General features: G+C 39.3%; 2 protein-coding genes across 3 annotated transcripts; one reads left to right on the plus strand and one right to left on the minus strand.

Annotated features, from left to right (window-relative positions):
* Positions 1-201: 201 nt before the first annotated feature.
* Positions 202-16,887, minus strand: LOC108089908 (protein FAM107B). Of its 2 annotated transcripts, none has more exons than XM_017188386.2 (3): positions 16,117-16,887; positions 813-1,014; positions 202-687 (listed from the first exon to the last, which is right to left on the minus strand). In XM_017188386.2, exons 2-3 carry the CDS (start codon positions 962-964, stop codon positions 408-410), a joined length of 432 nt encoding a protein of 143 aa, XP_017043875.1. In that variant the 5' UTR covers positions 965-1,014; positions 16,117-16,887; the 3' UTR covers positions 202-407. The 2 variants fall into 2 exon arrangements, with proteins under 2 accessions (XP_017043875.1, XP_017043874.1); XM_017188385.2 differs by lacking the exon at positions 16,117-16,887 and adding an exon at positions 4,142-4,460.
* Positions 16,888-17,442: 555 nt separating this feature from the next.
* LOC108089939 (protein PALS2) lies at positions 17,443-25,906 on the plus strand. Its single transcript, XM_017188428.2, has 10 exons — positions 17,443-17,850; positions 18,421-18,518; positions 22,393-22,545; positions 22,863-23,360; positions 23,846-23,944; positions 24,010-24,171; positions 24,234-24,444; positions 24,515-24,846; positions 24,910-24,984; positions 25,147-25,906. The coding sequence occupies exons 1-10, from the start codon at positions 17,742-17,744 to the stop codon at positions 25,321-25,323; spliced, it is 1,914 nt and encodes a 637-aa protein (XP_017043917.1). The 5' UTR covers positions 17,443-17,741; the 3' UTR covers positions 25,324-25,906.
* The last annotated feature ends 3 nt before the right edge of the window (positions 25,907-25,909 follow it).

Below are 25,909 nucleotides of genomic sequence, written 5' to 3' on the forward strand. Positions count from 1 at the left end.
AAGAAATACATATACATAACTCTACACTAGATACATTATATTCCGTTTTGTTGTTTGTTGTTGGTTTTGGAAGAAAAATGGGTCCATTTAGAAACTAAAACTTTATACACTTGGTTTATACACACAACGAAATTGGCGCCAGAAGACAGTAACTTAGATTATCAACTAGGACTAAACTAACGAACTAAACAAGTAAATGGCTTATAGTCTAGGAGTACACTTTAATTAGAATAAACAACTCGTTTTGCATAATATCAAAATGAAAACCGCTCGCAAAGTTAACACATAAAAAACACATGGTTTCCTTACACACAATTTGGTTAGGTGTCTGTTACTAAAACTAAACATTAATTAATCGAAGCTGAGGATTAGGATGCGTTAGGATGGGTATCCGAGTGGGCTGCTCCTTAATTGTTGGCGTGCGCCGTGCGCAGCTTGGCCCTCACGTTCAGATACTCGGGATTCACGTACTGCCGCTCCTCGGCGTCCTCCTGATCCTGTTTCTGGGCCGCCGCCTCGTGCTTCTGCGCCCGCTCCATGATCACCCGGCCGAGCTCTCCTTTCAGTCCCGGAATTCCGCCCGTGATTTCCGCATCCGGTGAGTGTTGCTCGGCGGCGGCGTGTCGCTCTTTCTGCTTGTCGTAGGCACGTTGCAGCTCCGATTTCTGGTTCAGCACGCTCTTGCCCCTAAAATAAAATACAAATTAAGTTGGATAATAGAACACTATAATGATAATTCAATATTTATGAGTCTATAATCAAGATATGATCAATCATAGAAGAGGTAAATATTAAAATATCTAACAACTTACACTCTGGCATTGAACTTGAGCTCCCGATGCAACTCCTTGCGATCAAAGTTCTCCATGCAGGGATTGATGAGCTTCTTGGGCAGGATGAGCCCGTCGGAGTCCGTCTGGACGCCAGTGGGCGTGGCCGGCGGGGAGCTGCTCATGGACATCATCGTTCCGGCCGCGTTCTCAGCCTCCGCCAGACTGTGCCTGAATTCCGTATCTGAAAGATTGATGCAGAGAGTTCAGTGATTAGTGAATGGATTCACATTCATTGCCACTAGCCAACTACACAAGAATAAATTTTATATATATTTTTTTAAATTTTATTTATATGGTTTTCAAGTCACCAAAGATCAAGAAGAAACTGAGTTGAAATTGTTTCAAATTGCTTTTTATATTATCCCATTTATATGGCCTATCCTCCTCGTAAAACCTGAGATAAAATTAAAACAAATATTTTTATCGGTGTACTTCTGGTCGATGTCCCCTCTTGCGACTGTGCCAAAGTTTAATTGGCACTTGGCCTTCCCCTCACAAATCAGTTCGGACCTTAACCAACCAACAATGCACACAACAACCGCTCGAGAATCCAAGAGAACCAAACAAAAGACGTCCAAAGCCTCGTCGTCTTCGCCGTTTATTAAGGTTAAATATTTCTCCCCATTCATGTCATTGTCAATTTGTTATTACAAAAAACAAAAAAGCAAAAAATGGCCTGCAAGCAACAACAGCTGTAAAACCGTAAAAAAAAATTATGAGAGGCAGAGGAACAGAAACTCGATTCAAGTCAGCGGTAAAGTTCTTCAGTTCTTCAGAGTTTATTCTTCTTGTTCTGGTTGTGCTGTTCTTTTCGTACATTTTTTTTTAGTGAACCGTCACCAGCGTTGAACTTCTTTTGTTCACCCATCGTATTAACCCACATCGCAGCGAACTAGTTAGTCGCTAGAAGCCCAAAACCTAAACTAGATTAATAGGCGATGATAAGGGACAGAGTGAAAATGAATAAAAAGAAATAGCGCTTGCAAAGGGCAATGACTTGGCTGAAATGGCTTCGCAGTCGAGATGAAAATCGCAACGAGTTCAGTGGGCACAATTTTTAGCTGAATTTGCTGATTGCTGCACCGGGGAACTGTGCCAAAAAACCCCCTCGAAAATGGAACTTAATTGTATAAATATGTGAAAACTTATGCAAATAAGAACATCTTAAGATGGTTGTCATGCTAACAAGTTTGGGCCAAAGCCAATAATTAAACAGTGTAGTTAAATTTAACGCCTGACTATCAAAAACCAAATGTGGACATTAAATTTATTTACTGGTTAAAATTGAAGTGAATCTTGTTAAGAGTTCACTTTAGTGTAAAAGAAAGTGCAGTCAAAAAAATTAAGTGAACATGCAAAAAATTAACTCGCATTAACAAACCAATAACTTTACTTACAAATCATTCGAACAACACAACATTAATTGGAAAACTAGTTCACACGAGTCTCAACTTTTCTTCGGAGGGTTAACCAAACTTAATTGGCATCTCCGCTTGGAGTTCGCGTTCGACAATCAATCAATTAATTTCATGAGAGTTATTTCAGACAATTCCACTAAATTATGGTGGATTCAATGGCAAACATCCAAGATTTCTACAACAAAACACAAAATCTCTTGTTTGCCGACTCTAATGGCCATGAAACCATCGGTCTTCACACCGAAAACCTTTAACATTTTGAGGCCCTCGGGCAAACTATGACGAAATCAGCTTTATCAGCGACTGCATTATGCTAATCAAGGTGTCCCATATGTGGCCCAATCGGAAATCGCATGCAAATCCGTTTTGATTGATTTTTCTTCGTTTTCAAATGGAAATTTGTATTCGCCGACTCTGCGCTCATAATTTGCATTTACATTTAGTGCGATGTCTGGTTCGGGAAATTCTGATAGTTTCGCTTGGTTTGACCCAATGCAAAAAAAGGGGACGAGGTGTAGAGGTTTTTAATACCCTTTAAAAAAGGAATATCTTTCTCCATTAGCTTGTTCAGAGTTTTGAAAAACAAGTGGGAAGTAACAACACTGTAATAGGAATTTGAAATATAAACTGAAGTTACTTTAAAAGTATTTTCAAATATTTACTTGATTTTTTTCAATTTCCTTCCTAATTAGAGTACTCAAACAGAGGAAGGGTATTCCCATCAATTTCAGAGAGGGGTTTCACTTCACTTACAATGTCCATCGTCGTACAACAAGTTTTCATTTGCGCAATCGAGTTGTTCGACTCGCCAGACCCCCTCCTCCCTAACTTAACCCCTTGACGCCCCACACTTGGCTAGAAAACTGTGCGCGACTCGCTTCCATGTGGGTTAATGAGTTGCACATGTGCTGTGGGGTTCGGGTGTGAAATTAACGCAAATGAAATAAACGGCGGGGACTCTCCATAAGGAACCCCTTCGGTCAACCCACTCCACCCAGGCTAATTATATGCAATTTGTTTTCACCGAATGACCGAAGGCGACCCACTCTTGGCCACATAAATCAAGACAACATTGGAGTGCATTGTGTAGACAATTTATGATACGGCATAGGGCTCTGAGTTATTATCAAGTGCGGTCGCCGAACGAAAGTTTTCTTTGAAGACAGCCTAGCCAGCCAGCTAGTTAACCGGGTTAGGGGACCAACAAGCCATGACAGCACAGTTAAAGCCAAACCATTGTCACGGAGGGCTAACTGGCTCAAACCGAGCGATATTTATCGCGAAGGGCAGGGGCAATTTTCTGGGTCCCAAGTCGCCGGTTTTCAAATTGAAAAGACCCGGAAACAGGGTTATAACTATGCCTATTTAAATTTGTATAAGCCTCATTATTAAAGTAAAAACTAGTTTAAGATTTTGTAAGACAAAACCACTGACAAATAACACAAATATCCTTTAAAGAGTTAAGATATCAGGGCCATAAGCCTTTTAGCCACACTTTCCAAATATGTTATTGTCTCAGAAAATCGCCATCAATTTCACTCAGAAATTCCTTAGCATTTTTCAAGCCCATTTCCACATAAACCACAGACCTTTGAGCTTCTTTCAGCCTTATCAGCCAAGTGTGATGGCATGTCTTTTCCGAATTTTCTACACTTTTACCCCGCGTTCAGTGGTAGTACTTAATCATTTTACACCATCGCCGAAAGCCAAGTCGGTGGAAAAACCAAAACAAAAAGAAGTAGCCACGATTTCACTCATTTGGGAGGAGTGTGGTGTACCTCTTTTGTCGGCCCACAAGAATGGCTTGAATACGGCGATGAATAAATGAACGAATGTGTGAATGTATAAGCGAATGAATTATTCACGCAGCAGACTCGTCTTTTGACTCACTTTCAAAGATGGACATGCGGTTCATGATGTTACTGGAGATGTTCGACGAGGGCCGCTGCATTTTGGTTACAATTTTTGGTTTTTTTTTTTCTCTTTTTTTTTTGTGAACTTAAATTTTGGCTGAGCTGTGTTACTACTACAAATTTTTTTTTGTTTATAGGACACTACAATCACGTGTTACTGCGTTTAATATGCTTTTTTGAACAGCTGAGGTGTTGCGGGTGGTTAAACTGCTGCAGCTGGTGGCTCTAATTGTGGCTCACATCTTATTAGTACATGCACTTTCACTTTCCCCGACGTTCTTATCAACGCAACAAACGGCTAAAAACTGCGAGTCGAGAAGGAAAATGTTGGTAACCGGACCCCTGCAATCGATTGCTGCTGCTGCTGCTGCTGATGTTGCTGCTTTTGCTGTTGCTGTTGCTGTTGCTTTTGCTGTTGCTGCTGCTGCTACTGCTGCAACTTTGTGCAGTGCAACGCCAACACGTAACGCGTTCGGCTCGCTATTTTAGGCTTCCTCATTTGCAGCAGCTAACCAAACACGGCAGGGTTGAAAAACGGGGTTGGGCTGGGGTTTTGGGGCTGTAATGCTGTTTTTTCTTTCCACGCCGCCCGACTGGCTTATGCAAGCCCAACAAACGACCAAACAACAGCTGACCCAGATATGCATTTCAGCCACGAACAGAACGGAATACTCAGAGCGTTAGAACGAAACGTAGCCAGCGGCGAGCCAAAGCCAAAAACGGATTAAATCCTTCGAAAAGTGAAAGCTCTTTGTTCTCAATCAAAAACCCCAACCCCAAAATGACATCTCAAGCTCGGATGAGCCTTCTATTATTAAATTTGATCTAACAGCTCAACAAGTCGAATATTTAAACACTCTGACTCTCAGAAAAAAACAACTAAAGTTAAAATACTAATATAAATATCTATTGTGTTGCGGTTTAAATTTATTCACAATATAATTTAATAAAAGAATGCAAACAAATAGAATAGCGTAGTCTATTGATTTTTATTTAAACAAAAGAAAATATTTTACATATTCCGCTAGCTTTTGGCAAGAAAGGGTATTTACATTTCACGTTCTATAGCATTGATTTATGACACCTCCTTTTTTTAGCGCATCATGTCAGCTGGCATAAGGATGTTGCATGTTGGCTGTGGCATTTGGCAGTGGCAGCTGGGGGCGGCAGCCTTGACCCGACGCTGCCGCCCCTCTGCATAAAGGACACACGTGTGCAGGATAACAAAGCCCCCTGAAAAGGCGTGGAGCGGATAGAGGGGAGAAGCAGCCTCCTAACGGTGGAAGCTTTTCCGGAAGCTCTCGTTCTCTATCTTTCTCTTTCTATTTGTGTATCGGGGATTTTGTAGGAGCATCGCAGCAGCCTCCTCCTGGGGAAGAATGTGGAAAATCGACAGCCGACGGCGAGTGTTTTCCAGCTTCCGTTTCCTGGCCGCCTGGTGCTAATTGGCTCCATGGAGAAAATGGCCGCTCCACACACAACACAAACAAAGCAGCGGCCCCACAACATCTTCAGCGCCATTTCCCGGCGTTTTCCACCCCTTCGTAAGATGGAAGTCTAAGACGTGAACCAACTTCTTGGTTGGCGGACAAGCAAGAAAAAAGCCAAAAGAAGGATCTCTAGCAGGGGAAGTTGCAGCCACTCCAGTATTTCTCCAGACGCCAAAAAAAGGGGAGGTCGTACTGGTGGGTGGGCTTTTCAGTGGGTGGGGCGGTGGTGGAACCAAAGGGGCGGAACAGGGAGCCCGCCATTGAGCAACTCTAACTCAAATACTCCGCCTCAAATCAACCGGCGAGCAGCAAAAGGCACAAGCTGGATGCCAGACAGGAGCAACAGGAGTCGCCAAACGGGAGCTATGACGTCAGCAACAGGATGAGACAGAGACAGAGAGAAAGGGACAGAGTACCTGGCAAAAGCTACTACACCGAGGGAAAAAATCTTGCAAATAATTTCATGAAACAAAATCTTTCAGAAAATTTAGGATAAACTTCCAACTTCAACAAATTTTCTCATTAAGAATATTGACTTTGAAATTACCATAAAATGTTTTCAGAGTTTTGTATAAATATTTTTTAATATTTATTTATAACGGTAATGTTTACGTATTTTTTTTAGTGGTCCCAGCTTTTGTCAGCCCTAAAGCTTTTGTCAACCCAGCAAGCACTGCATTTTGCGTCTCTTTCTCGCCTTGAGTACCTTCGCCTTCTGTGATGTCATATATTCATCGACCCTTGGGGAACCCTCGTTCTATCTCGCTCGCTCGCGCCTGGGGTTTGTGCGAAAAACATCAATAAATAGATTTCCCTGATTTTTCAACAGGATAGCAGAAATGGCAGCAAATGTCGGCAAACAAACAATCACAAGACTCTAACAAAAGACCACCCAATCCTCCCCCCGATTTCCCTTTACACCCTGCCGCATAAATATTCGCTGACTGCCATAAAAGCTTCGGGTATTGGATTTCTAGTAGGGGGCTCGTCGGCTGTCTTTCTGCGGCTGCTTGCGGGTTAATCAGCTGTGCGTGTAATCAGGGGTTAAGAGGTTGCCTCGCTAATTTTTCATCCTTCGCGTTAGAACGAAACAAAAAAATTGGGGTTGGCACTATCTATTTGTTTACCACAAAATGAGTGTGTTTGCTGGTTGCAAATATTTAGACAACCAGGCCAGAAATAACAGAAATGGAAAACGGCCAAAACAGTTCAATAAATAAGCCAGCAATTGAAACTTGTGTTATGGCTAAAAGCAAATTTGTGTATATGGCGGACTTTGTTACAAAACGTTTCTACCAGTCTGAGCTGGATTTAAATCAGTTTTAAATGGGTGAAAAACTTTTTTATTACAAATCGAAGTACGACAAGTTTTTTTTACTACTTCGCAGTTTTCTTTTGTGTGGAAACTTACTTGGTATGAACTTATTCGAGGAAAGTTTTTGTGTTTATTACTTTAAAGGGAAATCACAAAAATATTAAATTTGAAAATCTAGTTCTTTAAAAAAGTTGTATGGGAAAAGATTAAAAAATATACAAAAAAATGTATGTGGTAAGAATAAATATTTGAGGTATTGTTGAAACCCCTCCTTGTTGGGATTACCTAATACTTTCCCATTTATTCCATAAAACCTAATTGCAGGTAGACTCAGCTAAACAAACCCAACAGACTTCGGCTCGTTGTAGGCGCGTGTTAGTCATAGAAATTTTATAGTTACTATTTATTTGTGTTTGGCACATTGACTTGTGTTTGTCTGGCAACAAATATCACGCAAGGCCGTTCCTATTAGCCACCCAATGCCACCCCCATTTCGTTTGAAGTTCCTCCTTTAACAATCCCCTCATTTCCTTCTGCGTAATAGATTTCCTTTAAGTTTAATGGCGTGTCAGAATTTATTGGCCACGTTTAGTCGGCTGTTTGAGATCCACGCCCATCGCTAATTATCCGCCAGGTGAGTCATGAAATTAGCTAATCCGCCACACCCCCTCCCCCGAAGCGACCGCTTGTTGTTTTTGTGGTCAATCACCCGGCGGGAGATGCAACCACAGGAAGTCGTCCAAGTGGCCAAAAGGCATTCGGCAATGTAAGTCAGTCATTCCCCAGCTGCAAAGTGGCTTACCGGCTTTCACCTGCTCCACCACCCCCCGCCCCCCCTTGAACACGCCCCCTCCCCACCGCTCCCCAAAAACTGTCCGCTTTAGTCACTCATTCAGTCCGTCATTCATTCAGTCGCAGCCACTAATTTTCCGCGTCGACATCGTTTGTCGTCTTGTACGCGCTTTTAATAACAATTTTCAGTTTAATTTCTTTCGTTTTTTCTCTTTTTTTTAAAAAAATTTTTGTGTTATGGTTAAGCCGCTCGACAAGTGGGCATAAATATAAAAATAAAAAACAAACCGGTCAAAGCCCAGTCAAAGTCCACTAACCGAAAACAGTTGGCATTGCGCAATGGGAAAGCCTCGAAAAATAAAACCTGGCAACGGGATTTCAAATGGCTACTGGGAATTGGGGGAAACTTTGTGAAAAAATGACTCCCCAACGGACTCCCTGAAAAACTGACCTTTCCTCGGAACTCCCTTTGGCCACAAAACGCGAAACGATTCCGAGAAATCGGAGCCCAGGCAGAAAATTTTTTTTTTAAAAGCATTCCAGATTCAACATACCGCATAAACAATAACACAAACAATTTGACCGACCCCATACCACACAAAGAATTTTGAACAATAAACAGAAAATTAGTTTTTGCCGCGAGTAGAGAAACGTTTATAGTTCGAAAACCTAGAAGTGAATATTGGAAAAAGAGTAGACAGAAACATACCTCAATCTTACGAGTAAATAACTTTTTCCTTTATTCGGATTTATAATGTTCTTACAATATAAGAGCTTGAAGATAAACATTTATCAATTAAAACTACAAGAAATAAATACTATTTTTGTACTTATTAATAAAACCAAGCTACCCATCTTTTTCCAGAGTACAGGGTAGAAAGCAAAGGGGCGCTGAGCGAGTCCATTAAAAGAATTTCGTAATCGAAATCCCGCATCGAGCCAATCAAGCTAAAAATTCTGAACCCATAGCCGAATGCGGGAGCAAAACGCTTATCAGCCGGAATATTAATAGCTTGGGCAACAACACAATCCACATGAAATAAATTTAATAAACATTTTTTATGATTGCTCTTCATTTCATTGCTTTTGTTTCCAGCGCTTTATGGAAATTTGTTCCTTTTTGATGTAGTTTAATAATCTCAAGTTCTTGCGGGATAAGCGATAATATTTAGGCAAATATTTGCCCATAAACGAGCATTAAAAGCACTGACGTCTGCTGACTTTAAGATAAGAAATTCTTTGCTTATCTGTATAATTTAAGAAATCATAAAAAGTAGTTGTATCCACATGGCAAATGTTCAAAACTGTAAAAAACTTAAATAGCTAGAAGGGTAAAACTTTTATCTGTTCCTTGTAAATAACATTAGATTTTATGCTTCCATTTAGAAATGGAATGCTGCAAGTTTATTTTGTGTATTTTATTGATGCTAAATAGGGCTCATAAAAATGTGTTCTTTATAGAGCAACAAAACAATTTGTTTATTTTTGATTTCTACAGATTTTTTTGGAGAGCTTTAGTAGTTTTTGGGGGGTATACGCAATATGTATTACATATGTTATTTTCAAGTTTTTATATTAGGTCAAAAGTGTCCAATCACAACCCAAACTTATGAGAAATATCCATCAATTTTCTTAATCATACATTTATGTATATACCTCAAGATTGTATCTGCTGTTAAACAACAAATTTTAAGCACAGGTGTTATGAATAAATTATTGTCTAAAAATAAAAGAATATCTCAAGAAATTTCATATAAATCTCTGAATAAGATTCTTTAAATAACTCAGGCATCACACTGCTGACTTCATTTTATATGTACCTATTTCATGAAAAATCAAATTTCTCTATGAATATGGATATGGTACCATTTATGACATAATTTGAGGGTCATTAAAATCAAACGCCTCGGCTGCCGTTTATCGAAATGGGTCATAAAAGTGATTAGTTAATATTCAATAGACACAATGTAAACCCACCCCCTTGAAAATATTTTATTTTGAAAAGCGGCGGCGACTTAACAAGAAATGGCTTAAATCATAATCCGTGTAAATGAGCATTACAACAAAATGGCCTTGACAGCCGAGAAACCAGTAACAACAATGGCCAAAACAACAAACATCAAATTAGCCAATCAAAGCACAACAAAAAACATTTCATGCGATCGCAGACAGTAATAATCGTTTCAAAAAGCTTTAAAAAAAGTGTTCAAATAAATTTATATAATCCACCAGACGTTGAAGAAATTGCAGCACTTAACGAATAAAAATGTGTGTTTTACCAACCGGCTTAAAAAAAAAACTAAAAACAATTAAAAGCGCTAATTAGCATTCCAAGCCTTTCACTCTCTTTTTCACTTGTTTATCTTTCATGACCAAGCGAAATCATTTGCCTAAACGAACTCGTAAAAAAACCCCAATTGAACTTTTTTATTATTTGATAACTCTATTAAGTCTCCAAAAAGAAAAAATCAATCAGTTGCGGAAACGGAACAAAATGCGCGAAACGAAAGAAATTAAATGGAACCAATCAAACGAAAGTAAAACAAATTTGCATAAGCAACATAAATCAAAGAAGATTTATGGAGGAAACTATGATTGTTTGGCATTGATTGAGAGCGAAACAAAGCAACATTTTCAATTACATCGTTTTTACAACAATTTTTCTTCAACAATGCAAAGAAAGAGAGCATATGTATTATAGCCTATTACATTACATTTTATAGTCGCACTTTAATATTTCCCATTCAACCCATTTAATAGCAATATCTTCTGGTCGCTGACGTCATCCGAAGGGATTCCAGGGAATTTATATTTACTTATCGTTATTTCTTTGTTTTTTCGTGTTCTCGTTGCCTACACATTTCTCTCTTTAAGACTCTCTTCTGGCATTTTTACTTATTTTGCTCGGTTTTTGTATCACATGCAACAAGTTTCTTACATTGAAATATCAAAAATGTTCACAGGAAACCATCAAAATGCGCAGCGCGAATTCGAAAAACGAACAAGGCTCTTTCCCGTTACTTTCTCTCCCTGTCTCTCTTTGGCCATATCTCTTTCTCAAGTGGGCTGTGTGTTTTGGGGTGTTGTGTTTATGTATTGCCCTCTGCTCTCTGCTCTTTTCTCCGCACTTCTCCCCATTTTCTCCACCGTTACCCTGCCTATAAAAGGCCGCGCGTCATTGCACTTCGTGTTGCTTCTTGTTGTTTTTTGTGGAAATGAAGGGGCGGTGGGTGGTGGAAAATCAACACACACAAAGATGTAAACCCCAATTTTGGGGAGTGGGAAATGCGTCACGGGGTTGCTAGTGGCAGGGAGCCAAACAAATGTAAGGGAAATTATTGGGGGTGGCTTCCGAACAGTGGGGCATGGAAAATTATCCCCAGCTGTTAATGCAATTATCGCCCCGCAGAAAAGTGCGACAATGTGCAATGAATTGCAGTAAACTGTAAATTACGCCTGTTAGATAATTCAATTTTCCCATAGGGGAGCGAGTGTTAATTTGTATGAAATTCGATGCAGATGCACTTACTCAATTTTGAAAATAAATGATGGTTTTTAAGTGGTTTTCCTGTATGTTATAAATATTTTTTGGTTGTCACCCTGCGATGATTAAAAAAAATTTTGTTACTCACTTATGATTGTAGTATAAAATTGAACCTGTTTAATCATAAGTTTTTGTAACTCAGAGTTAGTCAAACGATCAGACATTGCAATAACAAGTATTCATGAGTTACAAGGCGCCTTTAGCATTAAACTTGCCACTTGGCAACATTGTTAATTGGCTAACCCACAAATTCAACAAAGGGTAACCAACGATCGACCTTGAAGATGGCCACCGTACATCATCAGATAGAGTTCGTGGTGTAACCGATTTCCATATTCAATGCGATTCGGCACACTGTGACTACGACTTACACTCCAACTGGGGGCCGGATGACGAGATCGCCATTAACTATAGGCAACCCGACTGCGATGAAGATGGAGGAAAACAAGACAATTCGACTGTCGACGGCTTGCCGCGGTTGAAAAGTCAAAGTCAAATGCAAGACATAATACAATAAAACAATCGCAACTACAAGAAACAAGAGCAACCACGGCGGACGAACAGTAATCGCAGAAAGGAAAACAAGTTTTCACTTTTATATTTTTAAGTTACTCGGGTTGCCTCCCCTCGATGGTGGGGGTATTCATTTCCAAACGCGATTCAATTGCATTTGGCTCTTGCCTTCGTTGTTGTTGTTTGTGTTGTTTTAGTTGTTGTTGTTGGTTGTCGCTTGGGCAAATTGTGGTCATAATGATGAATTGCATAAGCCGGAATCGTAATTGCAATCAGTGAGTGACTACGACCGCTTCAGTTGCTCATCCGCTTTTGGTCATACAGTCAAACTTTCCCAAGCCGAACTGTTCGAGTTCAAAAGATTATTTTCTACCTACTTATAGTTTATAATTCCCAAAGAGATTTCTGGTGTAAACCAAGCTTTCTGCAACTCAAGTTTTAGATAAGTATGTTATGTTTATAAGTGGAGTCACTTGGCAAGCTTCCCTGTGTTCGATACTCGCATAGATCAGCCGAAAAACCGGATCCCCAGTCTCCTTATCTCTGGCTCCCCTTTTCCTTCGCAGATTTTCGCAGGAGTTGTGTCTTTTTTTCGGGGAGCTCGCTTATCGGGCTCGCAAAATGCGCGTACTCAAAAATCTCCACGCAAAACATGACCATATAAGGAGTCGCATGGCAACACGAATAAAACAAAACATCAACGAAACGTACACAAATGGCTATTTGTGGCTTAGCAAAACAACAACACCAAGTGCGATGATTACGTATCAAGCACATGGCCGACGCCCCTCCTTATTTGCACCCTCCGCCATACAATTACCGCCCCTCCCCCCCAAACAGTCAAAAAACTTTTCATTCATTCACCCAGCGCCTGCTTGCTCCCATTTTACCCTATATGTTGAGGATATATCCACTGACTCGCAGACTTGGCTAAGAACTTTTTTATATGTCAACAACCTTTGGTCGTATAATCTTTATCAATAAGATAAGATGGAAATAAGAAAACTGTGAGGTAATAGCTAGGTGAATTCCATAAATAAAGTTCTATTTTTTCATTTAGATAACTCTATGCGTTAGAGAAGTCCAATAGCACTTTATAAAACTATTATTTGTAATATTGTCATAGTATAATTATAAATTGTGTCGTTGAGCAATAAAACTAGAACTGAATTTTAATCATTCATTTATCAGCTCTAAACTTTAATTATAATAATTTTATTTAGAGTATACGCGAATTGGCTTGGACCAATTTCCTCTGTTCTTTTCCCATGTTGATAGCTATATTGTTTGACCTTGCTGCCTACTTTTTGTTTATTTTTTTTTGCAAATCTAATCCGAATGGGAAGTGAATACCAGAAATGGGAATGTTCTTTCAATTGGTATTTACATGTTATGCTATGTAGTTGACCTAATCGTAATTTGAGAAAAACAATTTAAAGCGCAAAAAAGAATTATCTGCTACAATGGCGATAAATTTAAAGCTTGTTTTTTCATGGCTTGTGCATGGCAATGAATTTGTTTGTATAATATAGAAATGGTTTAATCAGTTAAATGGTGTGGGGTGCTGTATTATCCAAGTCTTTTAAAGCCATCTGTGCAAAATTTAAAGCATCCAACATCTGCTGGGATTGGCGTTTCCTGCAAATATGCTTCTTCATTAAAAAATTTTGATGTGTCAGGGGCTTTAAATGGTCCATCAATCAAGCTAAGATTAATAGCATGCAATCGCGGTTAATACTTTTTTTTTGTTAGGTGTCTGAGCTCATCAGTGACAATTTATCAATCATTAACCCAACCCAAATGTCCAACCATGTGATGAAGAGGAGGGTTAATAATGCAAAGAGGACAAAAAATATACAGTAATTAGAAATTCATAGATAAAAATCAACTGAAATATGAAGCCCTATATAAACGAACATATAATTTAAACATGAGTTGATATACCAAAAACCCACTGAGCGAGTGAGAAAGGAAGAGAGAGGGGGAAGAGGGACCAAAAGGGCTCTGGATCCACATACCATCCCCCCAATGCGTGTGAGTGAGACAGCACCCATGGACATGCTAATCACGAACACAACGAAACGATATGAACAAAACAAAAACCGAAAAAGAACGAGAGAGACCCACAAATAAAACCCGATTCGACAAAAATCCACCGCCTGCTGGAAATTCTCGGCGCCTGTTCAAATAAGTTTCAAATTTTGACAAATAAAACCATGGTTTTGTAATTTACGAGCATTCCGAGCTATTTTCATAATGATTGAGCGCGAGTTGAGTGGAGTGTTTGCAGTTCTCGATTCTCGACTTCTCGAGTTCTCGGGTCCCAGTTCCCAGGGGAGTGAAATAAAAAACAAAATAAGGACCTCTTCATGTCTCTTATTTATTCTGCTTCTCTTTCTGTCTCCAGACTCACGAGCCGTGCAATAAAACGGGATTATGTACGAGTGTGTTTTCGGTGTCTACTGTTTGTTTTTATATAGCCAGATACAGTAGGTATTCCATAAGTTTGCACCCAAATATACAATGTACAAATACTTTTCGGTTTTGTTGATTAATAACATTTATAAAAAATAAATTTTTAACAAAAATGAATCTCTCACAATTCTAAAGTTTCGAAATCTAAAAATCCCTTAGGCCCAGATTGGTATTCGACTTGCACAATCTCTACTGTGGGTAGGGAGCCCTTTTTTAACCAGTTGGTAGGGACAGGAGGTATCCTCAAGTTTGGATTGGTAGAAGGGGTGGCTGTTTGGTGCCTAAAGAAGCTGCAGCCGACGGACGGAATGTGTCTAGACGTTTGATTACCGGGACAGACGCAGACGCAGATGCCGCGAGGTCGTGGCACAGTGGACTCAAACCGAAGTCTAAGCTGGGCTCTAATCGTAATTGCCCCCGATTTTTATGCCACTTTATTGGTTTTTCGGGCTTGGCCTCACTCGAGCTGACATTAAGTGTTTGCTTATCAGCTTTTTCCCGTTCCCATGCGGTCAGTTTCAATGTCTGTTGGTCTTGTCATCGATGACACAGTGGTGTGAACCAGATAATGGGATAAGTGCGAAAATGGGTGGGTAATTAGGCTGGGAATTTATGACACCACGTCCGACGACGATTAGGCAATACAAACCCCATATTAATGTGTCTCTGGAGAGCTACGAATCCGGTTTGCATTGTTTATACTTAACCAACAAAACAGGGTTTCAAAGAACAATACAAAGTAGCAATGCAAAAACAAACCAAAAATCAACATAACAATTTTCTGTTTTTAAAAAGAATTTCTTCCATTTCAGACAATATCCTTTTCGTCCCTCCGAAATAAATTTTGTTCATATTATTAGATTAGAAATTTCCCTTATTAAAAAGATCTCCGCGTAAAAAGAAATCTACTAAGACAAAAGAAGATTCTGCTAATCGGGTAATACATGACATCCGGTTTATAGCGTTAAGTAACGAAGATTATTAGAAAACAAGGATCTACGGTAACCAATCAGGTTTAAGGATTACGACATCAAGCCGGTTTAAAAAACCCGGTTCTGGACCAAATGCTCAAATCGCATTCCTGAATTCGCCACACTCTATCGGTTTTGGGTTCTCGATTCTCAAGGTAACTTAATGCCAAACAATTCCCGTGACAGGAAAGAAGGCACGTAATCTTGTTCGGGGTTGTTAGCAATCGGAATCCGGCTCTTTTCTACCTGACTTAATACGACATTTGCGCATATTATTCGAATCGCCGCTTTTTTCCCATTTCGTCACAGAGCATTAATCAGCATTGTGTTACCCTTTTGTTTTATTGTGCGCATTTCAAAAACCATATTTTACCTTGGAAAAATATCTTGAAATTGCCTAATAATGATTGCAAGTTATGGTAAGGGGTTGATAACAGTCTTTGCTTTATAAATCCAATAAAAAACAGTGACTTCATTAAATATCTTTCCTCATTAATTTATGTAAATTGTAATTTATACTGATTTCTAAAAATAAAATACACTCATCTCCTAACAATCGGATCTAATGCTTTTTGTATTTTTATTTCGTTTGCACTTTTGAGGACTATGACAACCACTGTGTCTCAAAAATCAAGGACTCTCGATGGTTGAGCTAAATTTTTTGCACATTTGCGGGTTACTTTTTGCACAAAGGTCAAAAAGGCGCAAATCAAAAGGCGAGCCTTTGAACGGGGGGCCTTGACTTTTGCACTTTTGCCAAATGTTTGCAGCAGGACATTCACCAAAACGGACGAAGGACAAACATGCGAATTAAAAAGATAAAGCAAAATACCGAAAGACAGACCAACTCACCACGAATGCCACAAGAGCCTGTTTGAAAAGTGTGTGGTGAGTATCCCGCCGCAGGAGAGGGGGTGGTGGATAAACTGGAATTTCTGCCTCTCGCCGATGTTTTGATTTTTCGCTATCTCTCTCCTCCGCTCAGCTGCTTCTGCTTTTTGGTTTGTTTATGTGTAAATCCTTTTGTTTCTTTCGATTTGGCGCGCAATTTTCTTTTGTTTTTATTGTTGTCGTTGTTTTAGTTGTTGCCGCTGGGCAATTTGCGATGCAATTTTTCAACACACGCGAAACCGTTTTGTTGTTGCCTTTGTTATTGTTGCGTTGGCCGTGTGATTGCGGTTATTAGTTGTTGTTGCTAGTTGCTTTTGTTGCTGTTGTTACTTTTGCAACTTTTTTCACAATTTGCATTTCACGTTTTTTCGCAGCAGCTTCGACGACTTTGACTTTGTTGCACAAATACACACACTAACAAACCGAAAACAACAACAAAACAATCCGAGGAAGCTGCTGGCGTCTTTTTTCTTTGATTTTTTTCCCAAGATTACAAATCCGATTTTACTGCCTGTTTTATTGTGGTTGCGCGAATTTATCGTTATTTCCGTACTCAGTCATTTGAAAACAAAACTGAGGACCGTTGCTAGGTTAACACTAATATACCATCACATTAATATTTTTCTTTAAGAAACCAAATATCATCTCGTGTTGTTTAGCGCGACAAATCGGTTTCCGATGTTTTCTCGTTATTTATTTGGTTTTTTTTCGCTCAAAAAATTACAGATTGTGATGTCTGCGGGAGGCTTTTATAGATTTTCGCTGGCTCAAATGTTGCAGCAACATGTTTCGAGAGAGAGACAAATCAAAACTCTCTCAGGGAACATTGAAGACTTTCTGGCAACGCCAAAGGCTCAAGATGGTTTGTGTCCATGATATTTTATATTTTCAAAGTGAGTTATATTTAAAGATGTTAAATAACGGTAATGTTTTGTAGTACCAAGTAACGTCACAAACTTATTATTTAGTTGAAAGTTGAATTATAATTGATAGAGTTAGAGTTGCTATGGAAGAAAAGCCTGAATAATTTTTGAATATACATATATCAAAAAAATTTTTACTAATACGTAAACAACTGGAGTCTAATGAATGTTTGGAAGTTTATTTAACTAACGGCTGGTGAAGTTTAAGGTGACCAGACCTGTTAAAGAATCGGCGCCAATATAAAAGTGGTTTAAAAACCGATATACTTTCCTCATCACCTGCAAAAGCTTTTCCAACTGTAGAGCTTTGATTTTGGCAGCATGCAACAAAAGCGGTTTTTAAATTTTAGTTCGACTCTCTCGCACAAACATGTTGGTTGTCTTTTAACGCCGACGGAGAAGTTAATTCCTCCCTTTTAGTGGTTGTTTTTGTTGTTTGCGTGGCGTTGTGTTTATAACAATAACAACAAGTGATTATTACTTAAAGACAAGTGGATTGTGTAGCTTAGCATATGGCCGAAACATAAGGCTTAGACCCTTTCCCTTTTTGGTTCGAAATTCGAGACTTCCTTCTTGTTATTTGTCTTTGGCTTATTATTTTGGCCACCTCCCAGTGGCTGCCTCTTCTTCTTCGACCCGTTCTTCTTCTTCATTGGCTCCACAATGGTTCGGTGGAGCGCTCGGTCGCGTCGCGAAGCGCGGCGCCAGGATAAAATGGAGCTGTTGGCCAGCAACAACAAAGTGAATGGCGAGGACGATACGTCCGATAACGGTAAGTGCCAGGGGTGCTCACCAAAAAAGGGGCAAACACCGTAATAGTTACCCCAAATGAAACCATGAGCATTAGCTTAGGATACTTTCAATTTGAATTAGAAATGCTTTTGAATTTTATGTTACTTCCTTTTAACAATCGACCAAAAAGACCAAAAATGAGAGCTAGTTTTTGATATAAAAAAAATGTTTACATTTTTATCAACAAATTGGAATTCTTTCTTCTTAGATTAATAAAAATTAGAAAAGCTTAACTGTTTTTAGAAAAAAAACCTGTTTGCATTAAACAAAGAATATATCAACCGTAGGTAACAAAAGAATCTTGAAGCTGGTTTGATGATCTCCGGCAAATTGTTCAAAATTGCATAAGCACATGTCAATAGTTGGTAATGAAAGTTATTTTTTTTTTATTTAAAAAAAACCCTTCATGAAACTATACCTTTCAAAACAATCCATGATGTTGCTTTGTCACAAAGCCAACATTAAGCTGCCAAAACGATTGTCGTTTGGTCTGTTTGCGATTGCAGTTTTACGACTTTGATTTATCTAAAACACTTTCCACTCCTTTTAGCCGCCTTCCGCAACTCGGCGGACCTTTCGGACCACGATGAGATCTTCCTGAAGGGCCTGCTGCGTAGTAATCCCAGCACGCCGCACAAGGAGCTGATGGTAAGTAGACCAGAACACATAAACGTAAAGAGCCGAGAAGAAATAACTCGTCACAATCTCTGACCCACTTATTTGCCATCGCGAGCATCTGTTCAATAAGAAAATTGCGCATACGGAATACGGTTTTTCCACACATTTTCCATTCACACCGACACACACAAACACCATTTGTGTTTACTTTATCGATGGCATTGCATGCTGATTTTCGGTCTAGATAGAATTTTCCGGGCTGCGAATATGTGCGTGTGTTTGCTTTCCTTATTACATCATTTTCTTTGCCTCCCCCACGAGCAGAAAAAAAGTAAAACCCTTATGCGTGAAAATAATTTCCATGCCCGAGCCACATACACTTAAATTGCTTTTCATCTCTTTTGTCTTGTGGCAATTATTATGGCCCATTAGCACTGGCTGTGTTTTTTTTTCTTGCCTTTCCACTTATGTATTTTCGCACTAAACTTGACCTCTATTGCCTCGGCAGATGAGTTCGCTCTTATGAAGATGGTGAGAGATTTTTATTAGATCATCGTGATATAACCACTGAAGTGGAAATTGGCTTGACCTGGCACATTTTCTTGTTTTAAACGCCTCTTTGGAGTTTTCTTACGCCTCAAAATTGCCTAGAAAGTTTGTGGCTTAATCAACATGTAAATAAATTTAGCTGTTTGCAAACACGCAAACAAACTACGAAAACAATGAGTGGATGGTAGTAAATAATGAAACCGAATTTTATGTTCCCTGTAAAAAACGAATCTTCACAACCAGAAATTGTAACCAAGATTACGTTTTGAATGCCTTGAATTTATAAAAAGAAAATATTTTATTGATAACTGATAAACTTTACCTGAAAACTATTAAGCTCTTAAATAAGCGTAACAAAAACAAAACAAATCAAAACACAGCAAATATAATGGAAAGCGACATCGCGTGACGCGGATAATTAGAATCCAACATTTTCCGAGGCATTTTCCTGGGCAAGTTCATTCGATTGTGGTTTTTATGCTGCGGTTGGTTGCTGGCTGTTGAGAAAGGCAGTGAAAGTAATTAAACCTCCGAGTCACGAGATAAGAAAATATGAAATGTCACATAGCAATTCTCTTTTTTGGATAACCCCAACTCTCCTGTCGTCACCGCTCCTTGGAACACTCCCCCATTTTATGTAGATTACATAAAATGCGGCACAAGTCGCAGTGTCAACTCTTTGACATCAACGCCCCAAAGAAGTTGTGTGTATTTGAGTGTGAATAAGAAAACCGGTTTGGAAATATATTTCCAACGTAAACACGACGCTTTTTATGTTGTTACCTGAGCTCGAAAACGATGCACAAAAAGCGCTTAACTTGTTGGCCTACTAATGCAGCTGGGAGTACGAGATATAACACTTGTAGAGGGCCGGAAAGAGAGAAAAGCTTGAGAAGAGATTGTGTTGAGATTCCAGATGCTGTTAAGATCGCCAAAAGGTTAAAATAATATACTAAAAAGGTTGGTGAACTTTCTTAGGTTTTTTTTTTTTAATTAATCGTTATATTTATATTTATTTGTATTTTTAGTATTTTAAAAATTTCGTATTTGGAGGTAACTTTTATTGCAAACATAAGATACTAAATTAATCTCTTCGAAAGTTCGACCAAATATCATAAATTCTTCGTAATTTCTTTAAATTCCTTACATTTTGTAATCTTTATTTTCTGTGTAGTGTTCGCTTAACATTTGAGCCACTGTTAACTGTAAGCTGACATCTAGATAACAGAGCTTCGTACAGTTGTAACTTGGCTCGCGACGAGCTTTTCTCACGGCAAGTCAGCGAGCGAGAGAGAGAGGTAGCTGTACAGAGAAAGAGACGGTAGCAGCTAGCCCTAGCTCGCTCACTAACTCTCGCTGTTTGCGACCAGAGCTTGTGAGTCAGTTACTTTCGAGCAGTTCTAAGGTGAGGTTTGCATACGGGTTCAAAACGCGCGCTTCGGTTTTTTTCAAGCCATGAGCACTGGTGCTTGACTGTATGGGTGTTTGTGCAACAGTGTGTGTGAGCGTGGCTTAAACGGGGCGGCTTCTTTTTGAGAAGCAGCCAAAAGGCAACAGTTAGTTGGCCCTCTCTTGTTTGCTCTCTCTGCAAACGCTTTTCCACATATCAAAATTCGTATGAAAACCTGTGATATTTCAAAATCAACTCTAAGATCAATAATAGTGTAAAAGCGAAAAACTGGAACAGTTATTAGTGTGTTGTGCTAGTGCCTTGGTTACCCGCTACGCGAAGCTTTTCCAAGCTCAAATTGATGACGTAGTCGCCGAGAAGTGTTTTGTAACCTGGCCAAAAGCAGTAACATGTCTTGGCCATGCTTTGGCATTTCCAAAAAACCCAAAACTCCATACTACCAAAAGTTATAAAACTCCCAAGCCCAAAGAGAGGCTCCCTCTCCCGCTCACGAATTTACACAGATATAGCCGCTCGCTCTTGGCTTTAAGCGCTCACTGGCGTTTTGGGAGTGGCTCCAAAAAACTAAGTGAAAAATACATAAAAGGCGAATAAAAAACATGACCAACTGTAAATGTAATTATAAAAAGCTAATGGCCTCAAAAATGAATAACATAATCAGCCGTTTATGTTGGCCAAATTTATTTTTGGCTAGAAATTTCACAGCTACTGGCCCTCGCAAAAGTTAAACAATTTCGTTCGTTGTTTACGTGTTTTTCTCGTTTGTCTGTATAATTAACAGTTTGCCTAATTAGTAAGCACCTGTTGCGGTACATTATATTTTGAGGCAATTTTAAACTGACGTTGTCATGACGAAAACATTTTGCTGAGTGGAGGTGAAAGCCCTAAGCCAAAGTATCAATAACAATTGTGGGTGTGTGTGGAAAAAGGGTGGGGATTGTCTGTCGCGTGGGGCTTCTTCACAGCTTTTCACACGGAAAGAGCTGAACTAAAACAACATCCGAGGAACCCAGCTGAAATACGATATTCTATGGTTCAATAAATAAATAAATAAACAAAAGTCAGAAGGATTACTCATTGGAAAAGATCACTGGTTGGGGAGTAAGGAATTTAAAAGATTAAAATGAGGGTATACATTGCATATATTTATTAAAAAATACAATAAATTGTTTACACTTAAACGACAATGAATCATTCCTTGACATTTAACTCGATAACATTCTAAATACAAACATATATAAATAATAATTTTTCACATGTATAAAAGTGAATTTTATCATGTATTACCCACAGTATCTTCCATGCTTATAAATGCCAGACATTCCATTCAATTTCTTTGGATTCTTTTTCCCAGAATAGAGTTCTTATAGAGAATGCATTTTTGCTCGCTTTCCGCTTATCAAATTCTCCGGAGATAGTGTTTCTCATCGGTTTGTAGAGAGCAAAAGAGAAAAGCACTCCCACATCAAGTACAAGTATAAATATTGCATGAGATGGCTGTTGACTCAGATGGCTTTCCCATCGTGGGCGGAAACCGCCAATGGGCTAAAAAAATAAATACGAGATGCGAGGGAATAACAAAGGCTCTAGACAGACAACAAAAAAAAAAACGCCGGAAGATGAAATTATGTGCAATTAAAGCAGAAAGGCAGAAAACTCACTTTCCATGCGACCCAAATTCAAATGGCAAGCGACCTAATTTTTGACCTAAGACTCCAAATATTCTGTTGTCAGCGCGGAGTTCGCTGGGTTCACGGGGTTAAATGGCAAATACAAGACGAAGAGCAGAGAATGCTGCCCAAAAAGCTTGAGCCAATTAACGCACTCGCTCAATTAAACCGGAGGCAGCATAACTTGACCTAGGGCAGGCACGCCCCACAAGAACCACTGAATTTAATTAGACGTACATGACAAACTCTTCGCATTTTGGTCTTTTTTTTGCAGCTGAATCCGACCGAGCCGCAGCCAGTGCCATTATTCCTGCCCGCTCATCTGAATAATAAGCCGATCTGCGACGACATCATCCGCAAGTTCTCACCCTCGAGGCGTCTGGAGTCGCGAGAGCTCGCCAAGCTTCTCGCCCAACCGCATTTTCGTGTAAGTCAGCGAGGAAAGTAATTGGGAAAGCCTTTCTCCTATCACTCTCACTGAAAACTAAAAAATTGTATATGATTTATACCTCCATTAAGATTAAGAGCTCTCTAATAAATTTTAAATTATCATTTTTACAGACCTTACTTCATTTGAAAAGGAAAGTTAATTTCATTGGAATAAAACCTAGTTTCTTTGTAAATTGTGCAATATTTTCATGGTGTTCTGAATCCTGATATATTTTATTTTTTATCTACATACATCTACATATTTATTTTGCTTTATATTTAAAATATTTTTTATATTATTTTAAAATCTTGCAGGCCCTTTTGCGCGCCCATGATGAGATAGGAGCGCTCTACGAGCAACGACTAAAAGCTGCCGGCGGATCCACCAGCCAACTAGAGATCTCCAGCCAACGCCAATCGGGCGGCTACCTGTTCACCGAGGACATCCTCAACACCAAAATGCCAGTGGAGACCATCAAGATGGTGGGTCTGCGCCGAGATCCCAGCAAACCGCTCGGCCTGACCGTCGAGCTGGACGAGTACAAGCAGCTGGTGGTGGCCAGGATTCTGGCTGGCGGGGTGATCGACAAGCAGAGCATGCTCCACGTGGGCGATGTGATCCTGGAGGTCAACGGCACCCCCGTTCGCTCTGCCGAAGAGCTGCAGGTGGAGGTGTCGCGGGCCAAGGAGAACCTCACCCTGAAGATCGGACCCAACGTCGACGAGGAGATCAAGAGCGGTCGCTACACTGTGAGTGGGGGTCAGGTAAAACAGAATGGCATCGCGGGTCTCGAAACGGGCAAGAAACTAACGGTAAGTTCGATGTCTGTTTGGGGAATTCTTCCCGAAGATTGCTGCTTGCTTGCATGAGTCTTGATTAGTTTGGGAATTATCTTATGTAGAACGTTGGATTTATGTTTATAAACAAAATTCAAATAATGAAATAAATATATTTCATATTTTTTATACGCTTTTTGTTAATCTGTTATAATTTTAATTTATTGCTTGGCCCCTTAAAACGTTGTGTTTAGAAAAAAATGCTTCAAATTATTACCTTATTGTTCCATAAAAAACCATAGAACAAACCTTGTTAAAACTATGGGTACTCATAATCATATTCATTCTTTATGAACCTTAAAACCTAAATGTAATTAATTGATATTAGCCAAACCCAGAACGAAATTCCAACAAAATTCTCGAATCGCTTGCAACTAAGTAAGTAAATCTTGGCTTAGCAAACAAAATAACAATAAAATCTTAAATTTTAATTAACGATTTTTATTTTATTTATTTATTAGTGCTATATGCGTGCGCTGTTCACATACAATCCGTCGGAGGATTCATTGCTGCCATGCAGAGATATTGGATTGCCTTTTAAATCAGGAGATATTTTGCAGGTGAGTTAACTAACAAAAAATTCAATTTATAATTTACTATACTACTTTTTTTAATTCCTTAAAAGATCATCAATGTCAAAGATCCCAACTGGTGGCAGGCCAAAAACATAACTGCTGAATCGGAAAAGATTGGTCTAATACCATCTCAAGAATTGGAAGAACGACGCAAAGCTTTTGTGGCACCCGAAGCAGATTATGTTCACAAAATTGGCATTTGCGGCACAAGGGTAAGTAACATCTTTAACAAAAAATATATATAATAAATTAATAAATATAATATTTATAAAAGATCTCGAAGCGAAAGCGAAAGACCATGTACCGATCGGTGGCCAATTGTGAGTTCGACAAGGCGGAACTGTTGCTTTATGAGGAGGTCACCCGGATGCCTCCTTTCCGCAGGAAAACTCTGGTCTTGATCGGTGTTTCCGGAGTGGGAAGGCGTACGCTCAAGAATCGTCTGATTAACAGCGATGTGGATAAGTTTGGTGCGGTTATTCCACGTAAGTGTATTTTTAAAAACATATTTATCGAATTTATATACCTAATTTTGGAATTAAATATCAATTATAGACACCAGTCGCCCCAAGCGCGCCTTGGAGGAGAATGGAACGAGCTACTGGTTCATGGACCGCGAGGAAATGGACGAGGCGGTGAAGAACAACGAATTCTTGGAGTACGGCGAGCACAATGGCAATCTGTACGGCACACACTTGCAGTCCATCAAGGATGTGATCAATAGCGGGCGCATGTGCATCCTGGATTGCGCACCGAATGCCCTGAAGATCCTGCACAACAGCCAGGAACTGATGCCATTTGTCATCTTCATAGCAGCGCCAGGAATGGAACAGCTCAAAACGATCTATGCGGATCGCAGGGCCACGGGCTCCAATAGAAATCTATCTGTATGTTCTTGAAGTAGAACCCTTAGCTTAGGCACTATTTAATCCCTTGCACGTATTCCACAGTTTGATCGCCAGAGTTCCATCAGATTCAGCTCCAGGCGCGCTCGTACGCTCGAATCCTTAGCATCTTTATATGAGGTAAAGTTTCCTGACCTTTTGCTAACTGAATAAACCTATAAAATGTGATCAAATCACTCATCCGCTTGGCGCACTTAGGCCACCCTAGTTGCCCTCTTAGATATCTGCCTGAATACCCAGACATTGCTTAACACATTCGATTTGTATGATTATATCCAACAGGACGATGATTTAGTGGCCACTGTGGAGGAGAGCAGCTTTGTCCAGCGGAAATACGAGAAGTACTTCGACATGGTTATTGTGAACGAGGACTTCGATGAGACGTTCCGTCAGGTGGTGGAAACTTTGGATCAGATGAGCCACGAGGAGCAGTGGGTGCCTGTCAACTGGATCTACTAAAAGCTACTACAGTTTCGCCTTCTTGCATATAGAGGAAATATATACAACAAAAACCTATTGCCTATCATCACAATGAATGGGATTGTTCCAGTAATTGAAGCTTCAAATCGCAGCACAATACGAATCTTAAACACACGAAGAAGTTAACTTTTTTCAATACTACTCCCTGTTAATGAAATGAGCGTATTGTGTTTTGAAAACTCCGCAAAATCGGTTAATTCAAGAATCAATTACTGCTATTTTCCTCTTTAAGTATCAGTTATGTATATATGCAATGTTTTGTATAATTTGAAATGCGCCCTCCGTTTACAATTCAGTTTTCCTTAAGTGTAAGCCTAATTTTACGAAACGAATTCGTCCATTTTACAACCTCGTATTGTTTTATTTATACAAAATATTGATTTATTTCAATGCATATCTCTTCAGTTTATAATTTTAACGAATCTCCTCAGTACAATCCTTTCTGCCAATATTTCTTGTAGTTTTTAGACTTGTTTGAAAAAAATGTATAAGTTTAACGAACTAGTTGAATATTGATGTGGAGTAAAGCAAATAAAATACGAATAAATTTGGCTCAAAGAAACTG

This window comes from Drosophila ficusphila, unplaced genomic scaffold (genome assembly GCF_018152265.1).
Source record: "Drosophila ficusphila isolate 14025-0441.05 unplaced genomic scaffold, ASM1815226v1 contig_412, whole genome shotgun sequence".
NCBI classification, from domain to species: Eukaryota; Metazoa; Arthropoda; class Insecta; order Diptera; family Drosophilidae; genus Drosophila; species Drosophila ficusphila.

What these genes read in the sequence shown, in the direction of transcription:
- LOC108089908 (XM_017188385.2), bottom strand. Translation starts at nt 4,202, where the DNA reads ATGCAGCGGCCCTCGTCGAACATCTCCAGTAACATCATGAACCGCATG. An exon ending in CCGCATGTCCATCTTTGAAA is followed by an intron (nt 1,015 to 4,141) that starts GTGAGTCAAAAG and finishes TCAATCTTTCAG; the next exon opens with ATACGGAATTCAGGCACAGT. An exon ending in CTCAAGTTCAATGCCAGAGT is followed by an intron (nt 688 to 812) that starts GTAAGTTGTTAG and finishes ATTTTATTTTAG; the next exon opens with GGGCAAGAGCGTGCTGAACC.
- LOC108089939 (XM_017188428.2), top strand. Translation starts at nt 17,742, where the DNA reads ATGGTTCGGTGGAGCGCTCGGTCGCGTCGCGAAGCGCGGCGCCAGGAT. An exon ending in GGACGATACGTCCGATAACG is followed by an intron (nt 17,851 to 18,420) that starts GTAAGTGCCAGG and finishes CACTCCTTTTAG; the next exon opens with CCGCCTTCCGCAACTCGGCG. An exon ending in CGCCGCACAAGGAGCTGATG is followed by an intron (nt 18,519 to 22,392) that starts GTAAGTAGACCA and finishes TTTTTTTTGCAG; the next exon opens with CTGAATCCGACCGAGCCGCA.